The sequence below is a fragment of the Cinclus cinclus genome, chromosome Z, assembly GCF_963662255.1.
Source record: "Cinclus cinclus chromosome Z, bCinCin1.1, whole genome shotgun sequence".
Classification (NCBI taxonomy): Eukaryota; Metazoa; Chordata; class Aves; order Passeriformes; family Cinclidae; genus Cinclus; species Cinclus cinclus.
The window spans coordinates 33,158,499-33,172,759 of NC_085084.1; the positions used below are offsets into that span (position 1 = coordinate 33,158,499).

Below are 14,261 nucleotides of genomic sequence, written 5' to 3' on the forward strand. Positions count from 1 at the left end.
GTGCTAATTATGGTGCTCCCAAATAATACACAACAATGTTTAAATGTTTCATGTGACCGCTGTAGCAGGTAGATTTGAGATGACCCCGAACAACATAGACAAGAATGTCTCACTGAGGGAAGTTCACATTGGGACCTGATCTGTGCTGTACAAGCCTCTCTCTGACTGGGATGTCACCAAGGATTATGGCTTCAAATGAGCAGCAGGTGAACTCTAAGTAAAATAGATCACAGGCAACTTTCTGCTCTCAGTTACACTCCATTGACGTCAATGGGGTTGCCTAGGGTGAGCTCAGAGTAGAATTTAAATTCTAATTTTTAATATGTACAGCCAAAGTCCCCCAAAATGACTTTCAGCATGTAGCATAGTATCTAAAAACTCAGCTACACATACTGTGAAGTCCTTCTTCATATCAGAGCAACAGGAAAAAGGTATCTTGTCTGGAAAAAGAGGGTGGAGCTGTTTCACATGTTGCTGCATGTTGCCTACATTCAGTGAAAGGAAAGGGGATAGGATGCCCCTGGGACCTGTGTGTTGCACACCTCCCGCAGCCACTCATGGAAACCTGCCATCAGCTGGCAGGATGCAGCAGCTCCATTTCAAGTGTCCTGTTCCACTGGCAGACAAGCTATTACATGGGTGCAGGTAATTCTGAAACTTGAGTGTTTCCCCATATCACACCCCAATGTTGTAATGGCTCTTGGATCCCAATTGGCTGCAGAGAGATACTATGAGTTTCAGAGGTGTCATAGTGATGGAAGGAAAAGATATTTACAGGCCTTTGATTCTGTGATCACTCAGGACTGTTGATTTCTACATTGTGTACAGGACCATAGTCTTTCTCTTGAAGCCCTCTGTGCTAGATGCTGTATGTTTGAAACCAAGCTGGCATGCCTATAAACTCCTATGGCTTGCCTTTTGCTCATCCCCTATCTAAAACAGGAATCAAGAGCAGCAAATAATGACAGACAAAGCCTGAAAATTGAAAATTTATCTATCTGATGCATAAGATATCGTATAAATTTACTTAACTGTGCTTTTTTTTTTGGTTTTAGCTTTGATTGTTTTAAAGAGGTGTTGATAGTAATTAAAATATTACTCACAGGAGTTCTGACATAAAATAGCCAGATTTTACTTTGTAGTGACTGTATTCGTGCAGTAACTACCAATATTATTGTCATATGAAGCTGAGGTTTTATTTATTTCTTGGTGAGAGTGAGATATTACAAGGTGCAGTATTCTGGGATTAAAATCAATGATATATATTAATTTTAGAATGTATTTCTTTTGTGAAACACCTCCTTATTTCTGCAAAAAGGGATTCTGCAGGTAGAATTTTGCTTTCCTTCATGTGGCTCCCACAGCCTGGAAATCCACACTGAGTCCCTCCTTTCCCAGTTCCCTTGTCAGTAAGAGCTCTGCTATAATTGTATCTAAATGCACATCTTGTTTCTCACTTGCTGGGTTCGGGCACCATGTGATGGAGAGCAGGTTTTCTGTGTCAGCAGCCATCCTGGTCCCCATATTGCACTCTTCCAGTGGCAAGCACAGGATAAAAGACTGAAACCAGAAGCTGGGGAGCAAGGGTCATATATTTTTTGTGGCAGCCCTCTTTGGGGAAACAGGACATCTCTGTCCCACTCCAGCTCAGCATAAGAGCATTATCCTCTGAGATGAGAGGGTTATTGACTGGGGTCTTTCCCTGTGTTATAGTGTGGGGCTGGATAACATTGAAACTGAAAATAGGGGGCAACTGAAATAGGAGGCAGATCTCTCAGCAGAGGAATTAACTTTATACATTATGAAATAACTGCATTCTGCTCACCCTCTGTGCTATATATACAATGCACAGGTAGCTAGGTGCATGACAAGGGTTATTTCTCTTTCTATACAGTGTTTACATTATTTTGCTTCACTAATTTCACCTCATAACCCTATATAATTTTGTCCCACTACAAAACATAGTACAACATCTTAGATTGTCCTTAGTAGCATCAGATTCTGTGAGCTGAAAAAATACAGGGAACTTTATAGCAATATAATAAATTAATGCATATTTTAGGCTTCTCAATTGCAACAAAATCTCAAGAGAAAAAAAAGAGGATTTTTTTAGATTCAGTTATCAGACCTTAGTAAGTTTTGAAATACTAGTAGGAGACCAGAGATTGGTCCAGATGGCTGAGGGTAGAGGCCAAGCTGAATGAAACCCTCAAATTTAAACACTAAGTGGGGCTTTGGGAAGGCTTTGTGTTTCTTAAAGGACTTTCGAGAAAAGCCTTCCTTTCATCTTGACAATTAAAATATCAAAACACTAAACAAAAAAGCCTCCTCAAGTCTAGGGTAAAGAACAGCAGCATTACAGCTTATTCCTTTACATGTTATGCTGACTACAGTGTACTGTTTTTTCTGTTCTGACACATAGACATGTCTGTCCTCTTATTGTTCTAAGCAACAATACCTTACTGGCCACATGTGCCTTGGAGGTTGGGTTGAAACTCTTGGAGCTGGTGGCTACATGACGTGCTTCCACTCAGGACCACTGTAAAAGGAATAACTTTCAGTGTGTAATACAAGAACTAAAATGATGTTTATATCCTCCCTTAATAGTGGAATGCATTGTCAAAGATGCTTTTTCCATGCCAGACACCCAGGAGCTTGTGCTGCCTGTAAGTATTGCTGGCAAAGTTGGCAGGGTGGAATGGGAGGACTGGTGTGACCATAACCCCATAACAATGTGACCTTGATTAATTTCTGTGTAGAAAGGCACATGTGCAGCCCTGAAATGGGTCTTACTGTCAAATGTTTTCTGAGGATGCCCCCATCAGGTTAATGCATACTGAGACATGTGCATGCACCCATCTGAAGGGAAAATCACACAGTACATCCTTTTCAATCTCTCTGCTGGTTGGAAAAACCTTGGAGCCATGACATAGCAGCTTGGGATTTGAAAACCACTTGTCTTCTGTGTCTGTACACATCTGCTATCTTGGCAGGTTAGGGCATGCTCATTTTCTGGCTTGCCATCAGCAAAGCAAAAGCAATCTAGGAGGTTCTTGGAAAGTATTGATGGTAACTCTCTCATACAAGAGGTGGAGAAGCCAATGACAAAGATGTGGTGTTGTACCTCATACCAACAACAAATCTTTGAAAAGGTGTGGTGACCCGGAGAGGTGCCTGAGAGCTGGAACAAAGCAAATATCACCCACTCAAAGGGCAAGAAGGAGGATCCAGGGATATACAGGTCAGTCGGCCTCACCTCAATCTGAGGTCAGGCAAGTCAATCACTACTCAGGCTGGATTAGTGCTGACTTGGATTATTACAGTGTGAATCACCAGATGCTTGGGTGATTAGGGCCATTGCCAAAGCAATTGCACTAAGTCACTCTGTAGGATGATTTTGTTCTCTGTCTGGACAGTTTTTGCTGGAAATACCTGTCCTAGCCTGTCTACTTGGATGAACATCTTGGACTACCTCGGGAGAAGACATCCCAGAGGGTGATATGGGAGAAAAGGCAGTTTTCAAGTAATTCAGTGGTCAAATTATGTCACATTAGCATGCAAAACTGTCAGCCTCCAGCAGAATACTTGGAAGAAGGAGGGAGGCGTACAGAGGTGTACAGAAAAAAGTTTGTCCTGCAAACAGTTTCCAGTAATCATAATGGTGAAATGCCAAGCAATTAATTGACTGTAAGACAATCATCACTTCTAGCAACTCTAACAAATTACTGCTTTCTTTGTATTTATGCATTTATTTCAAAATACTGTATTTGTCACTTCACAAACAGTTTGCAGTGGTAAAAAGTGGTAGCTAGGTAAATGAACATGCCACATCTTGTCTTGTGCTCTGAGCTTCACGAGCTGACTTCTTTGGAGTGTTTGAAGTGCAGAGATATAAGCAAAAATCTGTGGCAATAAAGCTTCATCTGCAACATCTGAAAGCTGGGGACTGGATTTCTTCTTATTATTGTGCAGGCTGCAGGAATCTCATCTCAGCAGAAACCTTGGAGCATGACTATAAGTAACAACAGATGTAAATATAATAATCTGTAAACTTCATGCATCTCAGCTTTATTAGGAAAAAACCTAAACACAGAAGCCATCAAGCAGCAAACTCATAACCCCATAAGCAAAGATTAAGGACATGTTTTACTTTTATAAGGTAAGCCTGGAAAATGTTTGGAATCAAAGAAGGCTTGGTGTCACCAGCAATTTCACTGATTTCACTGTGTATAGAAACATCTTTCCATGTTGGGCACAGATGACCATCAGCTTCCCATATGTATTGTATGTTAGTTATGTGGCATGTGTAGCTTCAGCTTGTGCACCTTTGCCCATGTATCCTCTCTACTCTCATTTGCTGTGTAAATTTACATCCTTTCCATTTAGAGCGGTGGAGCTCATTATGTTCATCAATAAAAAATACACGAAGTAGTGGAAATGAGACATTTAGAGTACTTTGATAATCCCCAAAATGCAAAGGCATTTTTAGCACTTAACAGCCATTGCTGGCTGAGTAATTTCTAAATGCTCCATTTGGCAAATAAAAGGGAAATATTAATTTCTGCACTCATATGGATGGTGCAGTTTCAAAGCTCTTGTAACACAATCCAAACGGGAATCCACCAATGTAAAGGTGTTTGGTCAAGTCCCTCCATGAACAGTGTTTTCCCCTAACAGAGTGAGTTGCATTTTTATGGAGCAGTTTAATTGGATTTGTCTGGACTTAAACAAAAGAAATGGAAATTCAGCCATGAATCAGTATTTCTCTGTTCCCTGATAAAATTATTGTTGTTTCATTGCCATCTTCTTGTTTTGCTTTGTTGTCATTGCTAGCTTCAGAATTTTTGGAATATCTTTAATGTCTTCTGTGAGTGTTTCTGCCTCAATCCTCAATTAATCTTCAGAGGAACACTTGTCTAGGGATCCTTGTTCCTGATCAACAATGCCATGTCTCCAAAGTAACATTGCTGTTATAAAGCCGTGCCAAACCACGGGGATTCACACATTCCCAGCACTGGTCAGCTTTACTCCATTTGCTCCTCAGAAGAAGCACTACAGAACCATGTTAATTCCAGAAATGACTGTTAAGAAGTAGTGCAAGTCAAGAGTTTCAGCAAATAAAGGAAATTCCAGAGATCTCAAAGTACCTTTTACTGTGATGTTATGACTGCATGTTCGCTTTCCTCAAACCATGTAGTTCAGCGTAAAGATCTTTTCCACTCTGCTGATAAAATGATGAAAAGTATGTGGAGTCATGTTCCAAGAGGATCATCATCAATTAGCTTTTTCACAGACTGACTATTTATCTTTTTCCCTGCTCATGCAGATATTGACTGTGCATCAGCCTTTCCACAGTGGCAAGCCTCTTTGCTCTTCATATAAATATTTGTGTTGGAAAAACAGACAGTACAAATGACTTGACATTTTTGGAAAGTATAACGTAGGCCTTTGTGGTAGGATGGGGCAAGACACAGTGAGTCAGGAGATCGTGATTCTGATGTTTCTTCCTAGAAAATGAGTGTTTGTCTTTCATCTTAGGCAGAGATCTGGTGGTTAACAAGATATTTCTGGAGATTAAATGCCACTGTTGTGTTTTCCTACACAAAGGCATTTTTAGTCATCAATGCCAATGTATTCTGCTCCAGCAAATGCATCTATTAAGAGAAGAAATACTATCAGCAGGGCAACAGGTGGCATATCACAGCCAAACTAGAAAGGTTATAATAAGAGCGAATGTGTGCGAGTGAGAGGAGAAAAACTGGAAAAGAGAGGGCTAAGATGAAGAAAAAGGCAGTGGCAAGTATTTTTCCCTACTACTGCACTTATAGTATGCTGCAATAAAAGTCTGGTGACTTTGCAACACTGGGGTAGGGTACTGGCTTGAAATGCATTTGCCCATTGTGCTGTTCTCTGTTTGCTTAGAAGGAATTCAGAAGGGATTTGCTTTCTCTTGTTTCATGAGCCCCACGCTTTCACACTGACCAAAGTGGATACACACCAGCTGGCCATGTCCATCACCACATGGGAGAATTCCTGATTATACTTAGATCCCTCAGACCCCACTCTGTCACTCGCAGAGAAGCTCTGCTTGCACACTGCTTCCGAAATGCAGCCGGCTGGGAAGTCCGCACGCCTTGCCTGAAGGAGCTGGATGCCTTCTGGATCAAACATGAATGACCTGCTGAAGGTGTCCCTGGTACACGTCCTCACCCTGGCAGCCCTTAGCTTGGCTGAGACACCTCTGAAAGGTTTGCTCGGAGGGGTTTTTTCCCCACTTTTTCTGCCTTTTGCTGGAGGAGGTTTTGCAAAGGGGAAGATGTCTCTGCTAATGGTGGGGTGGGTGCTGCAGCATTCCCAAAAAAGACAAAAATGGTCTGCTTTCAATGGTCACTTCTCTGCTTTTAGAAGGATAGCAGTGAAAATAGTCTCATACTTGTGTTTGAAATTGAAGGATCTTTGTCTATGAAGAGCACATTGCAATAGGCAGGGGAGACCTTTGGGTTCAGTCTGGGTGGGATGTAAATTTCTTGTCTGAAAGAAAGTTCAGAAGCGCTAATGGCTGGTAGAATCAGTTGCTGCAGAGCCCAAGCGTTGTTGTGTTCAGCACATCTGTGTAAGTTTGTAAGTATAAAAATCTTCAAAAGAAATAAATGTCTATGATGCCTTTACAAGGAATATGGATAACACTGTTATAGTATATAACATAGAAGTTATCATACCTTTTCCTATCTTGAGTGCATGCATGCATATGGGCATATGCACATGTACTTTTAGCCAACAAAAGAATTGGTAAGAAAGTCTGTTTAGAAAAGTCTTTGAGGCACGAAACACAGCTGTGGTACCATTCTGGATGTACTATTTGGTAAACCTCTGGACAACAATTTTTGCTGAATGGTGATGGTCCGGAGCAGTTCAATGCTTACTAGAAACTTTGCAGTGTCAGGAAAACAAAATGAAATCTGAAAGGGAATGCCCTTAAGAATTCACATGTTAGGCCAATATTGCTGCTGTTGTAGGGCTCTGCTTTTACAACTGTTAGTCAGGTTATTCCCTAAATGGAAAAAAAAAAAGTATTTGCTTTATAAAAATGTTTTGAAATCAAAATGTTAGTATTTTCCTAAGACACTGAAGTAAGTTTGTGAACTTCACACTTTTCGAATGTTGCGGTAAGACAAGTGGTATTGGAAAGACAAGAAAAATGAAGAGGGCAGGGATAGACTTCCTGGTGTCACAGTGTAATGAACAGATACATTCTCTTTTCAAGGACATCACAGCTGAGCTTTTTATTTACCATAGGAAATGCAGTTTCTCCAGGTGTTTGCAATGTTGCAGAGGACTGGTTCTGTTTTCCGCACTGTTTTGTTTGCCTGGTGGGTCTGGTTTCAAAAGTGTGAACCCAAATCCAAAACCAAAACACTTGGAAGCTTCTGGTGGGCTGGGGATAGAAGGGGTATTTGGCTTTCTCATGGTCCCATGACCAGCCTTGGGTCATTTTTCTATCTCTGGAAACTACAGCTGACATCCAGAAAAATGGCACCTGCGTAGCTTTACACACAGATAAATTAATTTCAGTTTATTTAAAGCCACAAAAGATACCTTAAAAAGATGAGAAAGCTCCAGTATTTGCACATGGAATGGCCTGGCTCCATTTCTATGTGATGATATGTCCATACATTGTTCAGATATTATTTTCCTGTGTTAAAATTTGGTAAAGATGCATCGTAAGTTTAGAGCGCTTTTTAGAGAAAACATGGACTGACACCAGCCCCAAGCTTTTTTGGTAGCTTTTGGTTGTCCCATTTTGGGACATTGTTGTTGCCTCACAAAATGATGGCATGTTCCATTGTCCACTGTCCTTATTTGGGTTAAATATCACAAAGGAGAAGAGAACATATGAGAAAATTATACATCCCTGTTGCTGTCTTGGTGGTTCAATAAGGATGTAGAATTTGGGAAAGCAGCTTTAAAATAATTTTTCTTGTTACTGTAGTGTTGTCAGCTTGGATGTTATTTTCTTGCAAGCATGAGGCTTGATTCTGACCTAAAAGCTGTAGGCTGGCTTTCAAAACGTACCAGGTCAGACCATGTCTATGCAATATTCTGTCATTTATTGAACAAATGACACACTTAAATTATGTAACTGTTTCTAGAGAATTTATTTAATATAGAACAGGCCTTGTTTGTCCTAAGAACAAAATACTGTCATTATGAGTACCAGCTCTTGGTACAAATGTAACTTCATTACTTGTGGAAATGGCTGTGTTTATTGTTACAACGATTATAAAACTGGTTGCTTTGAATTATTGTTACTGTAAAAATTTACATTTCTCAGGGTTAGAAAAGCATCCTTCCAGAGATCAAGGAATGTGGACAGCAGCAACAAAAACATACTATATAAAATTAGATTGCAAACATCTGGGGTTAATGACATCAAACCCCAATAAACTCTGTCACAAAATAGTAATATCACATTTAAAGTACACAGGATAATCATCAGTGGGGGTTGTTCTACTAAGACAACCTTCAGCGGTAGCAAAATGAAGACTTTTAGAAATTTTCCATTTGGTTTCACTGGCATGGGATACGTCTGGGGAACAATACAGACGATTATTTCTGTTTAATAAGACACAAAATGACCTAATAAAGGGATGCATGATACAATTTGAAGCAGTGATCTTAAACAATGAATTTTGTCCCAGACTTGTTCTAACTGAGGTTTCATCCATATGATCTTTAGAGCTATCTCAAATGTAGTACTGAGATTTACATAAGTATAGTAATTATTGTTAATCAATGATACAGTCTGAAGTCATATAATCTAGAAATGTTATTGAGGCAGATTCATTCTAATGAAGCGTCAAAAGCGTTTAGAGTTTTACATAAACCTGATAGTGGAAGCTGATCCTTTCTTCCTCTAGCGTCATTCCGGCAGAACTCCAAAGACGTTCTAATTTTGACTTCCATGTAAATTGAAAAAGGATTAAAGATGACTTTCTATTATTCTCAGTCACTTAAATCTGAATGTCTTTTCTCTCGCATATTCCTTAGGGGATGAAAGACAAAATGGATATAGTTTATTTTTTGCCTGAATTTGAATGTCATTGTACTAGGGAGGGCCAACTGATACATAGCAGTTGGGATTCTCTGTGAAAAATAGTGGGCCAGATACTTCTACATTCCATGGGGAACAGGAAGGCTCCTGAATCCATATTTTCAAGGTAGTGTTTAAGGAATATGGCAAAAACTAGTTTATCTCAGCACAGTTGTCAGTGAAATTCAGTCCAACCAATATGGATGTGTGTCTCTTGCAGCTATTCATCAAGACATTCGAGTTTTTTTGGAGGCAGTGACTGCAATGAATACCATGAGAAGGGAAAGTGAGTGGCTAAGCTTATGCTTTGATCCTTTCCAGCTGTGCTCTAAGTCTCTCACCAGAGCAATGGCAAATGTTTCTAAAGATACATTCAAGCAATATATGACAACAGGTCTGTGATAAGCATTAGATGTAGCTATTCAACTTCTAACCCTCATGCTACTTGGTTAGAAACTGTGAGAAAAAGAGAATATGTCCTAGTCATGACACAAATCTGAATGACCTGAATGGTCTTTGTGAGCCTGGCTTAGAAAAATATAATGTTCTATAACAGGTTTGGTGTTTGCATATAACAGGTTTTGCTGGTTTTTCTTCCTGTTTTGTTTGGTTTTGTTTGTTTGTTTGTTTTTGTTAGTTTTTTTTTTCTTCTTTTTTGATATAAATTTTCTTTTAAGATAAACAGTTGAGTGAATAAATCCTGTAATAATGACAAAAAAAGCCCAAATCTCATGCACTAATAAGGAGGTAGTTTCCCACTCCAGGAGCAGGTCAGCTTAGCCTCAATTTGTGTGCTGCCAGCCTATGCAACACCACCCTGGTAGCAGTGGGACAGCCTCACCTGTGTCCTTGCAGTATGCTCACCTATTGCTGTGAGTCTCAAGGAAGAGGGGGGTCAGAAACACAGGATGCGCTGAGCTTGGTTTCCTCTGTTTTGCACCTTATGGAGAGACCTCAAGGGAAAATGCCATTGAGTGACCCTGCAGGGACACGGCTCCCTCCACCAAAAATGCTTGGCAGGTTCTGTAACTCTCTCCAGTAAGCATCAGAAGGAGTTCTTGTTTTCTCTTCTTTGCACAGCTCCTTTGATCAGCACTCCTCTGGAAACAGTGGATGCCCTGGTAGAAGATGTTGCCAAGTTTGTCTGTGTAGTGGAGTCATATCCTGAGCCGGAGATTACATGGACACGCAACAGCATTCCCATCAGGTACGGAGCAGCCCCATCAACACCTTCTTCCAAAACTGGCAGTGTTTTCTTTCCTGATGCAGGGGATACCAGGAAATATAAAAATGGGTCTGTGACAGGAGAGAGAATGAGTGATTGTAATTATATAGGATTCTGTATTTCTGAGGGAGTGCTAAAAGCAATTGGGGGTTGCTCTTGCACCTTCACTTGTTTTAGCTTGCAGAGAGTTGTTTTCTGCTGAAAGCTATGCAAGGAGTCTTCATCTTCAGACAATTCAATCTGCTCTCTTCCTCAGTTTAAGCATTTATAAAGGAGAAGGATTCTGTATAATATTTAAAAGGACTTTTCTGTCTTTACGTACTTGGAAACTTTGCATAGAAGGGGTTGTGCTGTGCCATTCTTGTTTGCTTCTAGTTCTGGATCTGGAAATTGTCTTCTCATTGTTATGCACTGACAGACATTAACCACCAGGCATCAAGATGTCAACAAAGAAGGCAGATTTCTGGAAGTGTGGAAATGTGTTATGGAAGTTGCTACCATTGCTTTTGCTCTTTTGCTGTAAACAGATTTCTACAAAGTAAACTGTACTTCATCTAGCCCTGAAATCATATTACATCTGTCACATGGCTTTGTATCAGTTTCTCATTATAAATGGCTGTAAGTGACTTCTTCTGTGAGGGAAAATGCAGCACAACCTTTGTGTAGCATTGTCAACACCCATCCTCCACAGGAGATGTCCATGTTGGATCACCTGAAGATGGGACCTGAATGGTTCTCACTATTGTGGTAAATCATCCAAAAAGGCTTTGAATCACTGGCATAGGAGGCTCCAAATAAGTCAGCAGCAGAAGGGGGTCTCACTGCTTGGAACACTGCTTTAGAGTAGGACAAAGCAGAAAGTTACAAATATGAAAATAGGCCTTCAGAATTTTTTTTCTTTGTCTGCAATCTCAGCAAAATTTGGCCCTAATCTTCTGACCCTGGAGTTGTTCTAGCATGGAGGTCTGAACTTCCATTGACATTATTTCCAAATCAGGCCACTTCTCTCCTAATTCCTTCCCCATCAATGACCACGACTGAAAATCAAAGCAGGGAGAGAATGCCTTCTGTGAGGACTATGTCTTTCTTTCCCCATGTTTTTAAAATGATCATTTTCCATGTGTTCTAAGATATTTTGAAATCCAGATCATTTGTCACCTCAATCCCCTCTTCCAGAAGCCCAGCATATTTTTCTTAAAGCCATTCCACTCTCTCTCTGAGACACAGTGCTTTGACCAAAATGGGATATATATATTAAAACACCTCTTCTGGTAAGGCCATAGAGCTCATGCACTTAATTTCTTTACTGGGACTTCTGAAGCAGCATTAAAAACAGGAAGTGTTTCACTTTATAGAACATTAATATTCAGTACTGCTGGAAACAAAAGCTAAGACCAAGGACAGTGGAAAAGATAAGCTGAGTGTATTTGTTGCTTTCTAAAAACTCAGATGAAAATATTTGCACAATGGAAAAGCATCAGATCAGAAGACTCTTGTTTCTCAAAAAACCCCAAATGTATTTCTGTTCCTCTGTGTGTGTGTATGTGCATCAAACTTCAAAGGGCCTAGTTACTGAAAACAATTAATATCAAGCTATTTAATTTCCAAAATTTTCTTTTCTTGCCAAGGTCTCAGCATCCTGGACAGACAGCAAGATTAACCTTAAAAACAAAACATTATGAAAACTTTCAACTTCAATGGGAATAGAGCCAGGGCAGAGAATATAGTCAGCATTAGTCTTCTGGATGTGCCTTTGCTTTTGGCATCAAAATTTGTGCAAGTAAATCAGCAGGTGACCTTTGCTGAGCGAAATGGTTACCTGTGCATATTCCAGAACAGGGATGTCCACAATGAACCTTCCTTAGGACAAGAAGGGGACAGAATCAGCATGTCTTTTACACTATGGATGACTTCATGGCACTCTTTCTTCCCATCTTGGAAAAGAGGAGGGAGATGTAGAACTGAATGGTGAAATGCTGTTGAAAGGAAATACATGCCTAAAACATCATAAATGGCACATTCACACAGATTAGACAATGACTACTGTACAATTTTTAGCAGTAAAACACAAAACCTCACATATGTATTGGTCAGATATTTACGATTGCTTGGGACAAAATAGCCAGGTCAAAACCTCTTTGCCACTGTTCATTGGAATCAAAGTTCAATTGCATGAAGGCACTTCCTGAAAACATCAACAAATATGTGAAAATAAAAATATGTGAAAAACACAAAGAAATTTACTATTTGTAGTATCTATTTATACTATTTATTTATATTTATTATAGTTTTTCAGTTTTGCAATGAAAATCAATAGCTCAGCCCTCAGATTTCCCACCATTTTCTTTCTACTTTTCCTGGTTATCACACTTGGATACACACACCCCCTACTCACATACCACACTTCTCTGATCAGGCTCACATATGAAATTGTTCTTTGCTCCACATACTTTCTTACAATATCCTGTAATTTTGTTGTTCCAGCTTTAGGGCTTTCTTAATTTCTCTCAAATATCCAGGTTAAAGTGTGCTGTCATTAAACTACAACTATTCTTGAATCCTCTAACTTTCAGATAGCTTCAACATATTTCTTTGCTTGTTTGTTGGTTTGCTTTTTTCTTTTTTGAAAACAAATAGACAAAACCACTCCAGGATGCAGACACAAAAGATCATGGGTTTTGGTTTGTGTCTTTTTTCACAACTGTAAAAATATTTCCATAACTTTATCTGTTTAATAATAATAAAAAAAAACCTTGTGGTTTTTGTTTTGTTCTGTTTTGTTTGTCCTGAAGAAGGTTTCTTTAAACAATTTCACCCAGCTCTAGTTCTTATATAAGCATCTTACTTTTACACTGAGCAATTATACCTAAAACAGGATCTGGCCAGAAAAGATTACTTGTGCTCATGCCAGTCCTTAGCCCAAACTCCAAACACCCAAACACAGTAACTACTTAGTTTACCAATGTCTGGGTGGAGGAAGAGTTGCCACTACACTAGTGACAGTCAGGAAATCCATGGTGTAGTGAGAACCTGAATCTTAAGGCTGAACTCAGCATTTTAAGCACTTTCCCTTCTGCTTGTGGGCTGAAAATCAAAGGTAAAGCTTATTGCCATGAAGTGACATCAGCAGTCTGCATATTCAAATGCAATTCCCTTTCTCTATCCCAGCTTGTCCCTGACAAACTGTGCTGTGCCCTGCAGGCTGTTTGACACACGTTACAGCATCCAGAGGAATGGGCAGCTCCTGACCATCCTGAGTGTGGAGGACAGTGATGATGGGGTGTACTGCTGCACAGCAGATAATGGTGTTGGAGCAGCTGCGCAGAGCTGTGGGGCTCTCCAGGTGAAAATGCGTAAGTGTGAAATGCAATTTCTTCCTGACTCCACGTGAGTGTTTAATTAAAGGCCTGAGCAGAGTCCCATGTGTGGTGCCTGGGGTTCCACATTCAGGGAAGACCCATGCTGTTGTGAAGCTGGGTGCAGTCCTTTGAGTCTGAGATGCAGCATATGGGATCATAATTATTGCAGTTGTGATTATTTACTTTGAATAACACATACTTGTTCTACTATCAGAACACAAAAGCTGACGCTTTGAAGAATGGCCTTTGTGCAAAACTCAGTAAAAAGTGGCACAGTTTGATAGGTTAGATCTCTGTGGCAATGCTGCATGGGTCCCAGGCGAATTTTAAATGTAAAATTTCACCAATCAGATTTATTTCTGAGGATGGCAATATCAACTAAATTATGTTCAGATGCTGTCAATAAACCTGCTGAATGGCTTGGAGCACCATGTTGTCAATCTCATCCCACTCAGAAGGCAAAAGACTTGTTCTTGCAGAGAGCTACAAATGTGCCAAAGCTTTAATTGTACCAGTAAAGGTGGACTCACATGGCCAGAGTTATTCACACAAACACTTTAAAGGGCAGAGGAGGTATATTATGGCT

At 39.9% G+C, this 14,261-nt stretch overlaps 1 protein-coding gene across 2 annotated transcripts in view; it reads left to right on the forward strand.

Moving 5' to 3' along the window:
- Positions 1-6,169: 6,169 nt before the first annotated feature.
- The window catches only part of MUSK (muscle associated receptor tyrosine kinase), a 54,188-nt gene continuing 46,096 nt past the window's right edge, over positions 6,170-14,261 (forward strand). For both annotated transcript variants that reach the window (XM_062513381.1, XM_062513382.1), the window contains exons 1-3: positions 6,170-6,248; positions 10,172-10,298; positions 13,518-13,669. In XM_062513381.1, the coding sequence (XP_062369365.1) occupies positions 6,170-6,248; positions 10,172-10,298; positions 13,518-13,669 (358 nt within the window). The remainder of the gene's footprint in view (positions 6,249-10,171; positions 10,299-13,517; positions 13,670-14,261) is intronic.